Source organism: Thamnophis sirtalis, unplaced genomic scaffold, assembly GCF_051295495.1.
Source record: "Thamnophis sirtalis isolate CommonGarterSnake01/CBP01778 unplaced genomic scaffold, rThaSir2_p1.2 scaffold_4, whole genome shotgun sequence".
NCBI lineage: Eukaryota > Metazoa > Chordata > Lepidosauria > Squamata > Natricidae > Thamnophis > Thamnophis sirtalis.
The window spans coordinates 105,616,021-105,634,312 of NW_028261384.1; the positions used below are offsets into that span (position 1 = coordinate 105,616,021).

General features: G+C 40.7%; 1 protein-coding gene across 1 annotated transcript; it reads left to right on the forward strand.

The window, feature by feature from the left end:
* Positions 1-1,733: 1,733 nt before the first annotated feature.
* Positions 1,734-17,634, forward strand: SPIB (Spi-B transcription factor). The gene is made up of 6 exons (XM_014065311.2): positions 1,734-1,843; positions 7,229-7,256; positions 8,168-8,255; positions 12,693-12,901; positions 14,190-14,337; positions 16,406-17,634. The coding sequence occupies exons 1-6, from the start codon at positions 1,821-1,823 to the stop codon at positions 16,702-16,704; spliced, it is 795 nt and encodes a 264-aa protein (XP_013920786.1). The 5' UTR covers positions 1,734-1,820; the 3' UTR covers positions 16,705-17,634.
* Positions 17,635-18,292: the final 658 nt, after the last annotated feature.

An 18,292-nucleotide genomic window follows, 5' to 3' on the forward strand; every position in this document is an offset into this window, starting at 1 on the left:
TTCCACAAATCTTGCTGCTCCTCTGTCTCTTAGACTAACTATTTTACAGGGCTGAGTGAATATTGTGGATTGCTTTGATAATCTTAGAACAGTGTTGCCAAACCTTGGCAATTTTAAATTATGTGGACTTCAACTTCCAGAATTCATTAGCCAGTTGTAAATATGGCTGGCTGGAGAATTCTGGGAGTTGAAATGTGATTTAGGTGAAGTTGGATATGAATTCCTCTAGTCTTGAATTACTTTTGTTAACTGCTAGAAACAGAACATTTTTGACAGGAAAGATACTTACCTGAAAAATTCCTGCTCTGATCAGAAGTTAGATTTTGTTCAGAAACAACAATACAAGAGCAAGAATTGTGGCAGCAGTCCAAGCTTCAACAAAATGGCCCAGCTCTGGGCAAAAATGGACAAAAAACAGCACCTGTATCTTCTATTTTATATTCGAAGTCTTCAGTGCTCAAATTAGCAAATCTTATATTTTGGATGTGAATATTGTATCTTTGATGAGTTCTGTATATGAGGTAGTGGTTAATCTGCTGAACTAAAAACTGGGAGGCTGCTGAGTTCTAGTTTCCCATTAAATCCCTTAAATCATGACCGAATGTCACTCTCAGCTCAATACACCTCAGAAGCTTTTCGTTATGGGCAAATTAGAGGCTGGGGACATTTATATAGTGCCTTGAGTTATATAAAATAAAGTTGGGATATAAAACTAATTATAAAAATAATCTGCCTCCTTTAAATAAATCAGTGTTGGAGTGTAATGTGGCAATTATTTCTAAATGCATCTCTGTTTTTTTTTGTCTTGATTTACTTTTCCAATGCTCAAATTCAATCCTTCATCTTCCAAAACTGACAATTTGAGTTCTAGGTAATGTAAACTGTGAATCCACTAATGCTATAATTCTGGTATACAGTTGTTTAATTTTTACAATGTCTGAGGATACCTTTTTTTTGCCTTTATTTATAAGGACAATTGATCAAATTTGGCTTTTGAAATCCCCCCCCCAAGAATCTTTTCATAACTTGGTGCCCTACAATACAATTATTTTCAATCCCCATCACCACAGCACGGGAGAGTCTCTGTAATATAAAGTAGCAGAAATTGAGGGGGGGGGATTATAGAAGAAAAAACAGAATTTCTGAATTGGAAGGTGTTTGCGAATGTACTACTTGTAGTCTCATTTTTCCTAACCTGTATCTATTTGTGTGTTGTTGTTTTCTTTCCCAAACATTTACCGTGATTACAAAAGTTTAGCTGGTCTAATAAAAGTATTTTGAATTATCCCCCCTCCTTTCTCTTTCTCTCTCTCTCTCTCTCCCCCCCCCCTCCATACGACTTCTATTGCTCTTTATGTCCAATCTGGCCGATTGCTTTCGGCCAAAACAGAAGGAAATCTCGTCGAATATTCTGGCTGGTAACTTCGTTTTGGTTTGGATCTAAGGCGGCGCTTGGCATGGCTAGAACAGGAAGACCTGCACCGCCTCAGGCATCTCCGTCCCCGGACCTGTGTACATTAATTGAGGTAGTGTGAGATTCACTATACAATTCCCAAACTACACCCCCCCCCCAAAAAAAAAAACCACTCCTCGCTGTAGGAGCTCATTGCGCAAGGAGCGCCGTAGGGCAGCCCCACCTATTTGGGGGGAATTTTATCTGAGGTCACTCCCCTCTCGACTGGCGAATCGCAAGGCTATATAAATGGCCCCCTGCCGGGGAAAGTGCTGGCGGCACCAGTGGAGCAGGATAGTCGCTGGCAGTGAAAAAGCCTCGGCGGGCTAGCGGACTGGCACTCGCTTCCCGTCGTCGCCCTTCCAGGATGCTAGATTTGGATTACGCGCAGTGAGTGTGAGGGGAACTGGGTCGGGTGCGAGCGAAGGGGTACAGGGCAGAAGCGGACCCTGGTGGGAGCCTCGGATTTGATGTGTTAGTTTGCTTAAAAGAAGCGTAGCGTAGTGGCATTTCAACCTGGGCAGAGCGGATTCTCGTGTCTCGGGTTCGCGCGTAAGAATGGACAGTGGCGCTTTCTTGAATCGCGCATCTTTCTTACTGGCCTCTTGACCGGCTCTGGCGCCTGCCAGCCCTTCTCGGTGGACCTGCGCCGAGGTGCTAGAAATGGGCGTCTGTGGAACTTGGAGGGCTCTGCCCCGCAACGCTTGCGAAACAGACGCACCGCCTGGGAGAGACAGATGCCCATCGGCAGAGGTAGCCAACTTGTGGTTCATAAGCCACATAAATCCCCAACATCCCTTTTTGGGACCCCCAGAACTTCCTTTGTATGAGTGTGGCTGGAAAGAATGACAGAATTTCCTGAGCTATTATATATACTTAAATTAAAATATGAGACCCTAAAGGAAGCCTATTATACAGTTAATAACTTCTGAATTTCTCACCAAAGCCAGCTGCACCCACCTTTGGTCTCCCCAAATATAAAGGGTGACCCTCAGCCACATGAAGTTTGCCCACTAGAATGTCTAAAAAGAATGAAGCAAAAAGTTGGGGGCTGAAACTGAAAATTAGGAGGCTGTTTTCTTGCTAGAAAACCAAATGTATACATGGGTGTATATTTAAAACTGAAAAAGCAACATGTTTTTAATATCTCATAAAATAATGTCAAAAGTCATAAATGAAATTAAAAAGCTAGTTAAAATCTCATTGCTGGCAGTGTTGGCATAAAGGAGAAAAACGTGATTTAAGTTCTATTACACTCAAACCCATTTTTACTTAAAACATTACCTAACCACTGTCCATGGTTTTCATTCTCTTCTCACAACAACCCTGTGAAGAAGGACAGATGGAGAATCAGTGATTTGTCCATAGATTACTTGTTCAGCCCTATGGTTGACCTAGGATTTGAATTTAGGCAGATCCTTCTTGATCTCAGCTCTAGGGGAGGAAAAAAAAGATCTAAACATGATTGTAACTGTTTAGTACTTAGATGGGAAACTGCTTGCAGAATTAAGAGTTATAGGCTACATTGAAATTTTAAAAACCTCCCACAAGAAATCCCAGGAAAATCACTCCCAAATCGACATCTTCATACAATCAACAGGAGAAGCTTTCATTTGAGTCATTTTTGTTCTGTCCTTCATTTATTTAAGCTTAATGCAATTTAGTGTTTCACTTCATCTCTCTTCAGTGTATGTCAAATACACAAAGTGGACTTCACTTTTGACTCTCTGCCTTTTTTATGCTTGTCTTGTTTGTATAGGAATATCTTAACTGCTATTTCTCCCATTGCAGCCTTTTAGAAAATTTACTTATGCAATTTTCTTTTACAAAAAACATGTAACAGTTTTAAGTATAATGATAACTTCATGCTTTGCCAGCTATTTTCCAAATTAGTAGCCTTGCTGCTATCTTTACTCTGTCATCTCCTGATCAGATGGCCTGTATTCTAGGTTTCTGTCCACCCCATCCCTTTCTCCCTCTCACTTTTTTTTCTTTCCTGTTGTCTGTTATGCAAATATTGAGGCTAGCAAAGGTTGGGAAAATTAGATTTGAATATTTCCCCAGCACAAGAGTGTGACAATGAGACAATGCACAGTTCTCTTGCCTAATAGTTCTACTTTAAAAATGCTGAGTTTTGCCCATTTCTACCCAGAGCTGGCCCATTTTGTTGAAGCTTGAGCTGCTGCCATGATTCTTCCAATATTAATATTAATTATAATGTTTTGTTGCCTAGAACCATGTGTGATATTAGCCTACTTGAAGCCAACCTGGGGAAAACTGGTTTTGCAGTGTACAACACATAATAATAACAACAACAATAATAATAACAATAATAACTGTGATACAATTGTATAACAACAACAGCAGCAGCAGCAGCAGCAACAACAACAACAACCTAGACATGACCCAGTTGCTAAATTTATCAACTGGTCATTATGTAAAAAAAAATATGATTTACCTGTATCCAGAAAGTCATGGGAACATAAAGTGGAAAAAGTTATCCAAAACGAGAAGGTGACGATCTTGTCGGACTTTCGAATACAAACAAATCATAATTTGGAGCACAACATACCAGATTATCACGGTTGTAGAGGGCTGAAGTGTACAGCTTATTGATATCGCTGTTCCTGGAGATGCCAGAGTCGAAGAAAAAGAACTAGAAAAAATAATGAAATATTGCGACCTGGCAAACTACATGGCTATGGATGAAGCATGTAACAGTGATACCCATTGTCATCGGGGCACTTGGCACTATGTCTAAGAATTTTACAAGATACATCAACAAATTGCAGCTTCCTGCAATAACACCAGCGGAACTGCAAAAAACTGCACTAATCAGAACATCTTATATTTTAAGAAGGTACTTGGTTGATACCTAGGACGCTGGCATCAAACTGTACCAACCATTAGCACCAGTCACTGGTATTTGTGATGCATTTTTGAATGTTCAGTTGGCTGAGTTTCATGTTTAATGAATAAAGTATATAATAATAATAATAATAATAATAATAATAATAATAATAATAATAATAATAATTCTTCAGCTGGTGAAGTTGGTCTAGGTGGCAGGAAAGTTGACAAGTTTCCCCTCCTCCCTCTTCGTGGCAATATAATAACAGCCAGGATAAATGAAGGAATGAATAAACTGTCCTTTCTCAACATTCCAAAATTAGATGTCTGAGATACTTCTGCCACTACTCTCCCTACAATAAGTGTACAAGGTAGAGCAAAGATTGTTATACTGCACAACATCGGGAAGCCCCCTCCCCCCACATTCCTTATCTAGAATGAAGCCTTCCCCAATTAGATGTCCCGTGCTGAAGGTTAAAAGCAAAGCCAGTGTAAATGAATGTGGTTAGGATGCTGGAGTAAAACATTTGAAGGAGCAACTTATGGGAAACTTTTTTTTTCTTTATCCTACATCTCTCCTTTATGAAAAAGCCTGCTTCCTGTTCGAAGGTACTAGATTATTTATCTTCAGCCTTAGTAGGACTTACACTTTCTCTTTTCTTTTTCTGTATCATGGTACAATAATATCATAGTAAGTGAATGGGTCATGCTATTTTGGTAGGAGCAATTACCATCCTCCCCCCTCCCGCCTCACTTTCAGGCGTTTCAACTTCCATAATTTCTAGCTAGCATGGATGTTGTAGTAGAATATGACAATGTTTTTCTATGCTGGTGTATTTATCATATTTTATTTCTATCATCAGAACAATGCAGAAATGGCTACACTCTTCCTTTTGGGCACTCGCTATACTCCTAATGAATTATTACTCACCAAGATTCATGCAAGGCATCTTATCCCTGGGATAAGGAACAGTATCTCCTGATTCCTCCTGTGGAGCTTTTGGGACCACATTCAAATATACCCTAAGCTCTGGAAGGGTTATCAGCCTTCCCCTCCCTCAGGCCTCTAGGATATGTTTGTCAGAAAAGGTTGCATGACAGAGTTCATTTTGGAAATTATTAGAATCTTTTATATTTCATTTTATTTGTTAAATTTGTTTGCTGCCCATCTCACCGTGGGGCTATTTTAGGTGCTTGCAACAATCGTAGTGTCTAAACTACAGCATCCCCACACTTATTGGGAATTATGAAACCTGAAGTTAAAATAGATCTGAGGGACCCTTAATTTTAGGAAAATTGATTCAAAGATTCCTAAAGGTGGAGTTAAACAGTAATTGATTTCAGTTGGTAAGGACACTCAGTCTAGTGATTAGAGTAAATTTATGAGGTTGGAATAGAACATGTTATATGGTTTCCAATGAATTAAAGTAACAGAGAAGAGAGAGAGAGAAAATAGATTCTCGCTGAACAATTGCTTTCCAATTTTACTCTGAATGAAAATTCTCTAGGATTATACCATATAGATTTAAGTTTTCTTCCCACTGGAGGACATGTATGTGGAATCTGTATATGTATACCTTGCTCTCATTACCTGACTAGGTAACATCATCAGTGCTAGGGAATATGGTGTTTGCTTCCTGGTTATATAAAGTAATTTGTCCCGCCAGTAGTTCTTTGGTATTATTTTCTGCTTAATTATTTGTTAATCCTTGCTTATTTGGATATTGATCGCTGGAGAGGATCTGTTCTGAACTCCCCCCCTTCTTAGCTTTTTTTACAGTATTGTCTATTGTGAACTGTGTAAATATGGTTTAAATCTATGTGTCTCTGTGTAGAATAATATCATTTAGATTTTGTTCCCCTTGATTAACACCAGACTAATAATCAAGCATAAAATAATACCAAGAACAACCAAGGACAATTCTACAAACCCACCAACACTGGCAAGGCAAACTATTGTCAGGGAACAGACCTCACACTCACTGATGATATTACCTAGTCAGGTAATGAAACATCTGCAAGCAAATAACCAAACTCAAAGAGTACCCAGAACTCCACAGTTCATCTCTTAGCTACATCTGTTCTCTTTTATTGGGACATGCATATCTTGCTTCCTCCCCCCTCGAACCAAATGTCACTATAGGAATATACAAAGCACATAACTTTTTCTTCATCAGGAAGCCTTACCAGACATTACTCCTTCCTATGGTGAAATAATGTCCTGCTAGCATAGTATTGCTGTTACTTTCCTCACTGTCCAATGTTTGTGTTTGATGTGCTCCAAGTTTTCACTTCACCATCCATGTAGGCAACAGGTGAAAACCAAAGACATACCTGTTGGATTTACTCACCAGAATGTTGTGGCAACAATGAGAGGCAGCAGCTAGAGTTGAGTGTTTGGTGGTACACAAAACAGTGGGAAGAGGCTGCATAAATCATGATCCCCATTCTGGCGACACTATAAATTACTAAGGAAAGGGTCCTAGGCTAATTATGGGACTGTCACACAGTATATATGTCTATTCAGTTGTAATCCCAGAACAATGTGTATAAGATTTCAGTTTCAAAATTAATCCCCTGCAGCTGAAATAGTGATAATGAAAGTTGTTATATAGATTTATAAAATATTCTTCTAGTCAAATAAATCTTAACTGATTAATTTCCACTTTTAGTTGATTGAAAAAAACTTGCTTCTGAATAAGCATGGCTAGTGTAGATGTGTGTTATCAGTGGAGGGAAACCTTATGTTATCTACCCAAACAACAACTAAGAATAATATACAGCAGGAAGTTCCTGTCATTCTGTGCCTAACTTTTCAGTGCTGGTTGTTTTAATGTTCAATGTTCTTGGTAATATCATATGGGGACACACGCTGAGAGAAATGAGTTTAGCAGCCTGTATATAATTTTCTTTCTCTCTTGACAGGCCTGATGGATCCCAATATGGCTATGTGGTAAGTATGTGGTTTCAAATTCTTGAATTCTGAACAGAGTTGGGAAATGTAAGACCCCTGACCTAATTTTAGGAGGTGAAAACTGCTGGTCAGGCAGTACTTGTTGTATTTTTTTCTGCTAACCTGTTGGAAGGGAAGAAAGAGGTGGGAGGGAAAGAAGAGGGAGGCAGAAACAAAGGAGGTTGCCAGAGACTGAAAATAAAATGGTATTTTTCACTTGTTAGGGAGAGTGGGAATGGCAGGTACAAGGAGAAAAAAGAGACAGATTAGATTCACACATCATACTAAAACCATGGTTGCTGAAACATGCTTTCTCAACCCAGAGTTGTGGGTGGGAAACTTTCCATGAGGTGAACAAGAGTATTTACAAGGGAGAAGATTTTTTTTAAAAAGCCAAAATGATAATCAATCGCATTACAGCTATCATGACAATCAATCCTCTCTTTCTCTCCCTCCCTCCCTCCCTCCCTCTCTCCCTCCCCCCTCTCTTACACACACACACACACACACACACACACACACACACACACACTCCAATGGCCAAAGAATAGCCTGAAGAAATTGCCTTGTGAGAGTAGGCCTCAATAAAAGCCACAGTTATATCAACTGAAGAAATGTCTCTTATGATGTTATCACACAACGGCATTCTGTCTACTGACATTATGGCAACTGATACAAATATATGTCATATGGTTTATGTGATGACATCATCATGCACATCTTTCACCCCTTCACGGGTGTGCAATGGGATGTTGGCAGAAATCATGACTGCAGTGTGCATGATGGGAAAATGTCATGCTTGAAGCAAGGATTGAATGGATTGACAAGGCAGGGTCTCTTGCCTTCCTATTGCATCTTGGGAAACATATCAGGAGTTTATATTATACTGACAACCTCACTATGTTTCTCAGTTCCCCAGTGGATTTATCAGTGATTTGGACTCTTACAAGCAAGAACCCACATTTCCTCCCTGCCTTGGAGATCCGGAGAGTTCCCCAGGTAAGTTCTGTTTTAGTGGTTCAGTATTTTACACCGTAATGCAGAATTGCAAGGGGAAAAAAGGCGATAGAGGAGAAAACCCATCATTAAAAAAAACCACAAAAGACAACAAAAGTTTGAAATAAGCTGCCAAAGAAATCAACCATAATCATCTCAGTTATCCTCACAAATGGTTTATCACTCTCTGACTAGCTGATTTATATAGGACACTTTCGCCCAGCTTTGAAGAGTTCCAAGAAGCAACTCTTATCACTAACTTTTCTGTTTCACAGCTGCTGATCTCTCTTCTCTCCTCTTCCTCCCCTCTCCTCTGCTCTCTTACGCAATTTAGATTTAGTAATGTAACTAACTGCCACCTGACTTCTGGGACATTTCTGTATAATTAACGTTCATGGGAATCTGCCAGAATATATGCAATCTCATATTTGGGGGTTTTCTAGTGTCAGGAAGGTGGAAAGTGCATAGGCATTGTGAGAGATAAGTCTTATGGTAGCCTCTTGTTGTAAACAGCATTGAGGACTTGAACTATTTGCTAAACAGTGGGTCTGTTAATTTGTCATTTGTTCTCTGAGAGCTGTACTTAGGAGCCCCCTACCTCATTTTATTCCCACAACAATACCCCTGTGAGGTAGAGTGCACTGAAAGGGAATGTTTGATTCACATTTCAGCAGTGAGCTCTCCAGTCAAGTGGGTATTTTCCAGGGTCTCACTGTTCAAATCCAACACTTTAACCATTGCTTGGCATTGCCAGTTTGATGTAGTGGTGAAGGGGCTGGCCTAAGAACTGGGAGGCTGAATTCTAGGTCTCCTTTAGGCATTAAGGTCAGCAAGATAGATGACAATGAGCCAGGAAGGTGGTTGTGGGAACACAGGAGGCAGGAGAACATGGTATATTTTCTGTATACCAAATCTAACAATCTAATAATGATGAAACTTTTATTACTCTTCAATAACAACGTAACTATTGTTAATCTCAGGCCAATGGAGAACTTAGATGACCTCTTTTGCATTGCGGACTGAGAAAATGAATGGCCATTTCTGTATTGTTGCTGGAAAAAAACAGCATGACACAAGGACTCAATGACAACTGAAAACAGCCTTTACTTACCTTGACTGAGCCCACTGTGGGCCACTGAGTGGCTGTTTCACTGAGTTCACCCAGCAGGCATAACCTTGTGAAGCTACGATAGACAATCTTCCAGGACCAGGGCAGGAAGCTGCCTTCAGTTTAACATAAAAATCCAAAGTATTTGGTCTTCCCATTTTACTGAAAGGCTACTTTTTATCCTCATTTGCTGCAGTCTTTGCAACTGTTGGAAGGGCTCTTCACATTTTTCTTGGAAGAGGGAAATGGCTCCTTTTTCTTCAGTAGGTAATACATGTACTTCCTTGCTGGCAAACGTGGATGTTCATTCTGTTGGACATGTATGTAGTAGGTCTATGTGCTAGCAAATAACATTCCTGATGAGCAACATCTCCCTTACTGTTTCTACTTTGGTCTTCTTTTAGCAGGTTCATCTTAGGTGGCTTGAAAAATGTAAGTGCATGGGGTTATTTTAAGCATGCACCATATTTTTCTTTGGAAGTTATAATCAAGAACAAACAACGCAAGAATTATATTAGCAGGAAGTCAAAGGGAAACCAAGTATTGCAAATTATCTGGTAGAAGAGATTCAAAGTCCCAAGTAGAATTTGCAACAAAATATTGTATTGAAAAATATTCTTGTTTGACGTCCTACTTAATCAGCCAGCAAGCCTCTTTTGAAATGCTTTATAAGCATTTTCCCCTATTACAACTAATATTTCATGTATACTGTGCCCATAATCCAACACACACACACACACACACACACACACACACACACACACACACGTAGGTACACACACATGTATATGTGTGTGTGTAGGTTCCCTCCCTCCCTCCCTCCCTCTCTCTCTCATGTTTCTGTGCCCCTTTCCTCAATATCTAAAGATAGTTCTTGTTTGAAAATAGATGCTACTAGTTAGTCTGATTAGAGATCCATAATTTGAAAAGTGATTTTGCTATGATATATGAATTAAGCATGTTCCTCATTTTGCTGTATGAGACAGATTTTTAAAAACCCACCTTCCGAATTGTTCAGTGAGCCCATTACTGCCTTATCAGATATTGCTCCCTGAGGGGGAGAAGCAAGACTGCAAATATGCGTTACGGTTCAGCCTGCTATTCCTAGGCAAATTCATGGTGGCAGATATTTGCACAGACCCTACTTTACAGCTGCCCAGCACACAGAGAGCTCTTTGTAGTCAGCTCTGAGCATCATCCACCCCTTGTACCTGAGTGAACCAAGTGGGCGTTGGAGTCATTCTCCTAGGGTAGGGGAAAAAGAAGCATTGTGTAGGCCTCCTCCCCATAGGAAACCTCACCTGTCAGGGGCAGAATCACATTTCTAAGCAAGTGATGAACATGAGTGCAAAAGATACACAGGGTCTCCCTTATCCCTCCCCACAAGAATCCCCACCAGCCTTATAAGCAAAAGAAAAGAAGGCATCATATGAAACAATCTTAAAGGGAAGCCCAGCGATAGTACAGCTTATCCTCAATCTACAACCATTCATTTAGTCTGAAGTTATAACTGCACTGAGAAAGTGACTTGTGTCTATTTTTCACATTTACGACTGTTACTGCCTCCCCGTGATCACATGATCAAAATTAGGATGCTTGGCAACTGGTTCATATTTGTGACGGTTGTTGTGTCCCAGGATCATGTGATCTCTTTTTGAGACTTTCTGACCAGGAAAGTCAATGGGGAAGCCAGTTTCATTTCACAACTGTGTTACTAACTTAACAACCGCACTGATTCATTTAATAACTGTGGCAAGAAAGGTTGTAAAGTGGAACAAAACTCAGTTAACAGCTATCTTGCTTCACAACAGAAATTTTGGACTCAATTGGGGTGGTAAGTCAAGGACTGTCTGTAGCAGATCTGTGATTTTATTTTATTTACTTGATTTCTGATACTGCTAAAAAGCTTGCCACTGAAAGCTGCCTCTGATAGGGAGTGTAGGAAAATCATCAAGAATGATAGACTAGGGATCCAGCAGTCTGTACTGCTGGTTTTCCCCCCCCAGATCTGCTCTTTGAATGCTGGTTGTGGGGGAAGGGCTTCCTCTTAGACCTCTTTGTGAAAAGTAAGTCAAATCAAGATAAAGATGTGATGTGTTTCTTTATTAATTCAAGGTTTATCTACATTTTGCTCCAGGAATTCAGGGCAATGTGTACAGAGCTATTGATTTCCATTTCCTCCCTAAAGCTTCTAGGGACAAGGATTGGCTTCATTTAGTAGTTCTCAAGTGGAGAGCATGAATTTGGCCTCCAATATCCTAATCTACCACCTAATTCTTAGAACTCGCTGTCTTTCTTTTTCTCTTCTACCTGTTTTCCGATCATTTGCATGGAACTGTAGGTGATGATGACCAGACTGGCTATTGCAGATATTCCTTGACTTATGATTCTATGTTTAACCAATGGTTCAAAATTACAATAGGGTCAGAAAAGGTGACTTATGACCCATCTTCGATGTTACAACCATCATCTCACCCATCCCCAGAACCACATGATTGCAATTCTGGTAGTTGGCAACTGGTGTGCTTTTGCGATGGGCACAGTGTCTTCCCATCATGTGTTTGCAAAGTTACAAACCTTCCTAGCCTTGCCATGCAAAGTTAGTTTGGGAAGTTGGATTTGGTTAATAACCGTTAATTGCTTGATTCTCCTAATGACCACAGTAAAAATGGTCATAAAATCAGGTGTAGTTACATGATGACTCATTTAGTGACTACATTGCTTAGTGACTGAAATTCTAATGCCAATTGTGGTTGTAAGTCAAAGATTACCATTAAATACAAGACAACAGCAGGTGAAAGAGCAGATAAGGCTCTATTGATTTCCAGTAGATGTGCAGGATTGTTTCTTTGCCTATTGCTTTGTTTCAACCATTTTTGCGGCTGTTCAGTTCAAATGTAGGGCAGCATACCAAAACCAATAGAAAAAAAATACCAAAAGAAACATATACTGTATAACCAAAAACAAATAAACAATTACATGGTGAACAGAAGCTAAAATTTGTTATATCCCACCAAATGGGGACTCTGCTCAACTTGAACTAAGTGTCCGTGGAAAGGACTGCTTCTAAGGGTGTGAAAGGCTGGATCCAGGGATTATTCCAGTATATGGTGGAAAGAAAGTGGTTATAGCCACTACCTTTTCATTACACTTCATCTTCCTCTCTGGCTGGTAGATCTTGCTTGCAATGCATGGTCAAAGGAAACACCTACTAACCTGAAGTTTATGCTGATGACTTTGGAATAATTTTTAATAGGATGCTCTTGAACAGTGAGCTTCTTTCTCTAGGTCTTTTGGATCCTTTTATTTTGACCTAGGATCTTGCCTTTCAGAGTCTTGTATGAACTGGCTAGAGATGCAAGAACCTGGATATGAACCCTTCGAGATAGGACACCTTGCTCAGCTGCAGAATGTCCAAGTCTCCTACCCACCTGGTACTTACCCCCAGGCACAACTCTCTCTGGAACCAATCTACAACCATGAAGGAATGGTGCCTGCCCAGAATTCAGCTATGATATTCAAGGATGAATACAACACTGAGGTAATGGGCAGAACCCTTGGGGTCTAAGATGGGAGAAGGGGCTTGGGTCCCTTAGATCTTCCTGGGAAGACCATGACCCTTTCCTATGGGGTTATTTCCAGACATATGGGTTTCCTAGCCAGCATGGCTTTTGCTAATGACTTATGACCACAGTAGGACCACAATTTCAATGGCTAAGGAAGGCAGTTGATAAATGAGTCACAATTTATTCACAACTTTTTTTGCGACAGCTGCCAAGTGAATCACGATAGTTGTTGAGTTAATCATGCCGCCATTTAGTGAATCCATGATCCCCCATTGGCTTTGCTTTACAGAAGCTGGCTGGGAAGGTTGCAAATTGAGATCACGTAATCCAGGATGCTACAATTGTCATAACTACATGCCAGTTGCCAAGCACCTGAATTTAGATCACCTGATCATGGGGAAGCTACAATAGCCATACATGTGAGAGCTGGTCATAAGTCATTTTTTCAGTGCCATTGTAACTCTGAAGGCCTCTAAACAAATAGTCAAGGACTACCTGTACTGGTTGGTTAAGCAGGGGAGATGAAATCCCTAACCCTTGAGTTTTAAGACAAGAAAATGGGGCCAGTTGATAAAGGAAAATACTGTTGGAATTTACCTGTTCTAGATGGGGGAATGAGGTAGGAGCATTACTTGCATTGTGGTCTGTATTTTGCAGTTTTCCCTTTGTCAGTCATTGGTCAAATAGGCTATGGGGGGGAGGAATCCACATTTTTAATAAAGCACAACGGCGTTCGGAGAATGACATCTCTCCCCCACACCACTGCCCTGACCAAATTGGTGGACTTTCCCTAATTTCTCTCCTGACATTTCATTTCACTTCGCCATCTCACTTCATTTCACTGATGGATTGATTTGATATCATTCATATTTGGGGTGGAGTATAAATGATAAAAGTTTTATATATGGCATGATCTTTGGACTTTAGAAAGCTATAAGGAAATGTGATCAACAAAATATGGCAGTATATTCTAATTTAAGATTAAATCAGCCTAAAATGAAGACCCTGGCAGTACACATGGTTTTAGAGATTATCTTTTGGGCAGGAAGTGTGAGAAAAATAACCTATTTCCTATCCTCCAAAAAATGTTGACATTAAAAAGTTCAGGTTATAAAGCTGTCTTTCACATAAGAGGAACAGACCAACTGGAGAGCCATTTAACCTTTGTAATCATCTGTGTAATTCAGTTCAGTTCTTACTCTCGAGACTGGGAACTGTTATTTAAGTGTTTCATTCCATTAAATTGTCATTTGATCTCTACAGATCTATCAGCCATATGAACAGTATTCTGCTCCAAGGGAAATATGTAGCCCATTGTCAGAAGAGGGGGAATTTCACAAGGATGGCCGGAATCTGGAAGTATCTTCTGAGAGTGATCCAGATGAGAATCCCTTCTTTAGGTTTGATCCTGGTGAGTGGAGAGTAAGAATCCTAACTGAGAAAGTAGATAAAGTCTCAGAAGATGATAAAGGGCCCACAGTATTGATCTGCAAGCTAATAAAGTATGTTGCTAGCACAAACAATCAAGTCAATCCACAACAGATAATTTAGGCATGTGATCCCTGGATACAGGTGTTATCCACAGACTGCCATTTAGCAGGTGTATTAGATTCCACTTCCTTCTTTCCCAACACAGTGTCCAATAGATGTGGCCCAGCATATCCAAAGGGCATCAGAATGAGGGAATGGAGCTTGCCTGCTAAATTTCAGAAAGCATAATATGTGGGCTAGATTGGGAAATTGAAAAGCATTCCAGGCACATGCTGGAGCATGCTAAGAAAACAGCATATCTACAATTAAGAGAAATTGAGCATGGTGTCTCTGGAGATTTTCAATCGTCCAAGTCACGGTTGTCCCAAGGATGCTTTTCAAAAGGCAACTCGACTTCATTTTTCTGAGAAGAGAAATGTCTTCAAGGAAAAACGATGTCCAGTTGCCTTTTGAAAAAACACCTTTGGGACAATCATGACCTGAATGATTGAAAATCTTCGTAGGCACCAAGTTCAATTCCTCTTAATTGTAGACATATCGTTTTCTTAGCAGTACTCCTGTGGGACAATTGAACTTGATGTATCTTGTAATGTTTAGCATTTGTCTCATTTAGTGACTGTTTGCAGTTGAGATAGTGATAAAAAAGTAATTTTATGACCAGTCCTTGCATTTATGACTGTTGCAAATTCCTAAAGCAAAGAAAAGTTGAGATTGTAAACACAATCCTAGTTTCACTTAGCAACCACTTTGCTTACAGACTGAGTTGCTGATTCCAATTATGATTGCTCAATAAGGATTTCCTTTATCAGAATATGATATTAAGAACATGTAAGTTCCTGCCATCTCAAGGAAATTGGTTATGATTCCACAAAGTATCTTAACTACTAATTCTTATTTTGTCTGCTTATGTCTTAGATGTACATCTAGGTGGAGATTCCTTTCTTAACACCCTCACCCCAACCCACCCCAATCTTAGAACCAGTTCTATGTTCATTTTGAAGCAGGTGGCTCTCCTATCATGGTAGAGTTAACTTTTGGTCTTTAGTATATAATTAATAGTGAGGATTCTTCAGCCATCATTCTTATTTATACTATTATGCCATGGAGCTAGCATGATGTCATAGGTGCTATTTGGGGAAATTAAATCCATATTAATATTATGCGAATAGTTTCTTGTTCCTGTTTGACCTCTCTAGAATAGCCTGTAAAACAAGCTATGGTTGCTTTGCATTAGTTGAGTGGAAGAAGTCTTATGATATGATGCTGGAACCTTATCTATTCCCAGCCCTGAGTTACTGTCTCTGTTTTCTGAACAAACGAGGAAGGTTAAGAGCAGTGTTCATCTGGATAACAAAACAAGCATCAGTGTGAATCTCCATTGCTTGGGAGAATTCTCTTAGAACTGAATGGTGAAATGTCAGGATTGTGATCTCCCCCACCCTCCACAAGAAGTCCCCTCCCTTAACACTTGGAGGTAATCCAGAAAGAGATTTTACTTTAATTTGTCATCAGAGATTCATGCAGACAAATATTTCATTTGTCTCAGAGATGTTTAGCCCTCATGACATGCTGAAAAGCCCCCACTCTTTTAGGCCTCTGCCGTCCTTGCAAACAAGAGAGGCTGTAGACATGACCATCTAGTTCCTTTCCTCCTTGGTGGAGAGTGCTTTCCCCTGAACAGCAGATGGTGGGGGGCAGGGGTGGGTTCTGGCAGGCACTACTGCCAGTTCACTCGTGGGCATGTGAACCAGCAAACAATAAAAAAATTTCTGCGCATGCGCAGAAGCAAAAATGAAGATGGCAGCGCCTAGGGCGGCGTGCAGAGGATCAATTCATGGGCGTGGCAGGTCTGGTCGTTTCTGGTTCCAGCGACCCAGCCTGCCAAACCACTACCGGTTCGGCCACACTGGTCTGAACTGGTAGGAACCCACCACTGGTGGGAGGCATCTAACACATCTGCCCATCCCGATCTTTGGTCTCTTCTGCAGGCCCTCGCCGGAAACTCCGCCTCTATCAGTTTTTGCTGGAGCTCCTTGAAGGTGGTGACATGAAGGAATGTGTGTGGTGGGTGCAGCGTGATGCAGGCATCTTCCAGTTCTCTTCAAAGCACAAGGAGCTTCTGGCACACCGCTGGGGCCAGCAGAAAGGCAACCGCAAGAAAATGACCTACCAAAAAATGGCCAGAGCTCTGCGCAACTATGGCAAAACAGGCGAGATCTGCAAAGTGAAGAAGAAGCTCACGTACCAGTTTGGGACCTCACTGCTGAGCCCATCACCTTCTTCCTAAAGCCCTCATGACCCCTGGGCCAGAATAGCCTCCAATGAAATGCTTCCTTTGTTGGCTTTCTTGAAAACTCTATTTGGGCATTTGCCAGCATGGCTGTATTAGAGAACCTGCCATATGCTTTGCACTAAGCAAGGAGTTGGGATCTGAAGGCAATGAGGGCTTTTATTGGGTTGGGTGGGGGTTCTGCACTTTAAGGGAAGGTTTATGAACCAGGACTTGGGAGGATTCCTTTTGGGGATGGGAAAATGAGGTTCAGCTGAAATCCATCAGGCTGAGATTCCTTGATTGATCTTTTCTGGATGGTTTGAGAACCAGAGCTCATATCAATTCTTTTGGGGATCATTGGTGAATGAAAAAGAGATGAGATAGCAGCAGAGCTGCTAAATTATTTTTGAGTCTGGCCTTAATGGCTTTATGGGCCCCTCCCTAAAATATTTGTGGTGTCTCCCTACAATTGCACAGGACTTAATCCAATGTTTCTCTTATTGTCTTGCCATTGCATGCCTTACTGTTTCACAAACATGAATGAGTTTCAGAGCAAGTGGAAAATTGTGCAGAGCATAGTTCTGGAACTCTTTCCAATCTCTTAATAGCTACTCCACTCATATGATCAGGAAGTAGGAGTGGACGAATCAGCCACTCTCTGAGTTGCTGTCCAGATTCAACCCATTTTTAATCTTTATTTTGTCAGCTTCCTTCCACACACCAAATTTGATTCTGTTCAGTTTTCAGAGAATAATCTGGAAATACAGTTGGTTAGCATCCTTGAAGCGTGGCACGACAAAACCGCGCTCCACTAAAGCGCGCCCGATTAAACCGCGTCGCTGATGTCATCAGCAGGGCGACAACAGCGACCGTGGAGAAAAAAGGGCGCTTTAAATAGCGCTTTGAAAGCAAGCCGATTCAAGTTAAGGTAAGGGTTAGGTTTAGGGTTAGGTTAAGGGTTAGGTTTAGGGTTAAGTTTAGGATTAGGTTTAGGGGGGTTAGGTTTAGGTTTAGGGGTTAATTTTAGCTTTAGCGTTTACAGCATGCTTTTTTCGTCGCGCTGTGATGACGTCAGCTACGCGGTTTTGTCGAGCGTGCTTTAGTCGAACGCAGTTTTGTGGTGGAACCCCTTGAAGACCCCTTGTATGCAATTTGGGATTGTATGCAATTTGGGTTGATATGATCCTCTATGGTAGTTCCACAAAAGGATTCAGTAGCAGTTTGGAAAAAAAAAACCTCCAAATGTTTATATTTTTGCAATGTTGACAGTGTTGGAGGACTGAGCTAATTAATTTCCAATTCATCTCTGGTGTAAGTAGTCCTTGGCTTATGGCAACAATTAGGTCTGGAGTTGCCATCGCTAAGTAAAGCAGTTTCTATTCTTCAGCAATGACCATGTGGGTTGTTGAGCAAGAACCTCATGTGACCACAACTTCCAGCTTCATTACTGAATTTACTTGTAAATAGTCGGTAGAGAACTTTGGAAATCATGATCACATGACTGTGGGGATACTGTGATGGCTGGAACTCCGAGAACCCACAATAAGTATTTCAGCACTGTCCAAGCTTGAATGTTCTCTGAACCAGAGGTCATAACCCGAGG

Bases quoted from the DNA above. Each gene is read 5' to 3' on its own strand.
- SPIB (XM_014065311.2), top strand. From the start codon at position 1,821: ATGCTAGATTTGGATTACGCGCA. The intron at 8,256-12,692 runs GTAAGTTCTGTT...CTTGCCTTTCAG, and splicing joins AGATCCGGAGAGTTCCCCAG to AGTCTTGTATGAACTGGCTA. The intron at 12,902-14,189 runs GTAATGGGCAGA...TGATCTCTACAG, and splicing joins AGGATGAATACAACACTGAG to ATCTATCAGCCATATGAACA.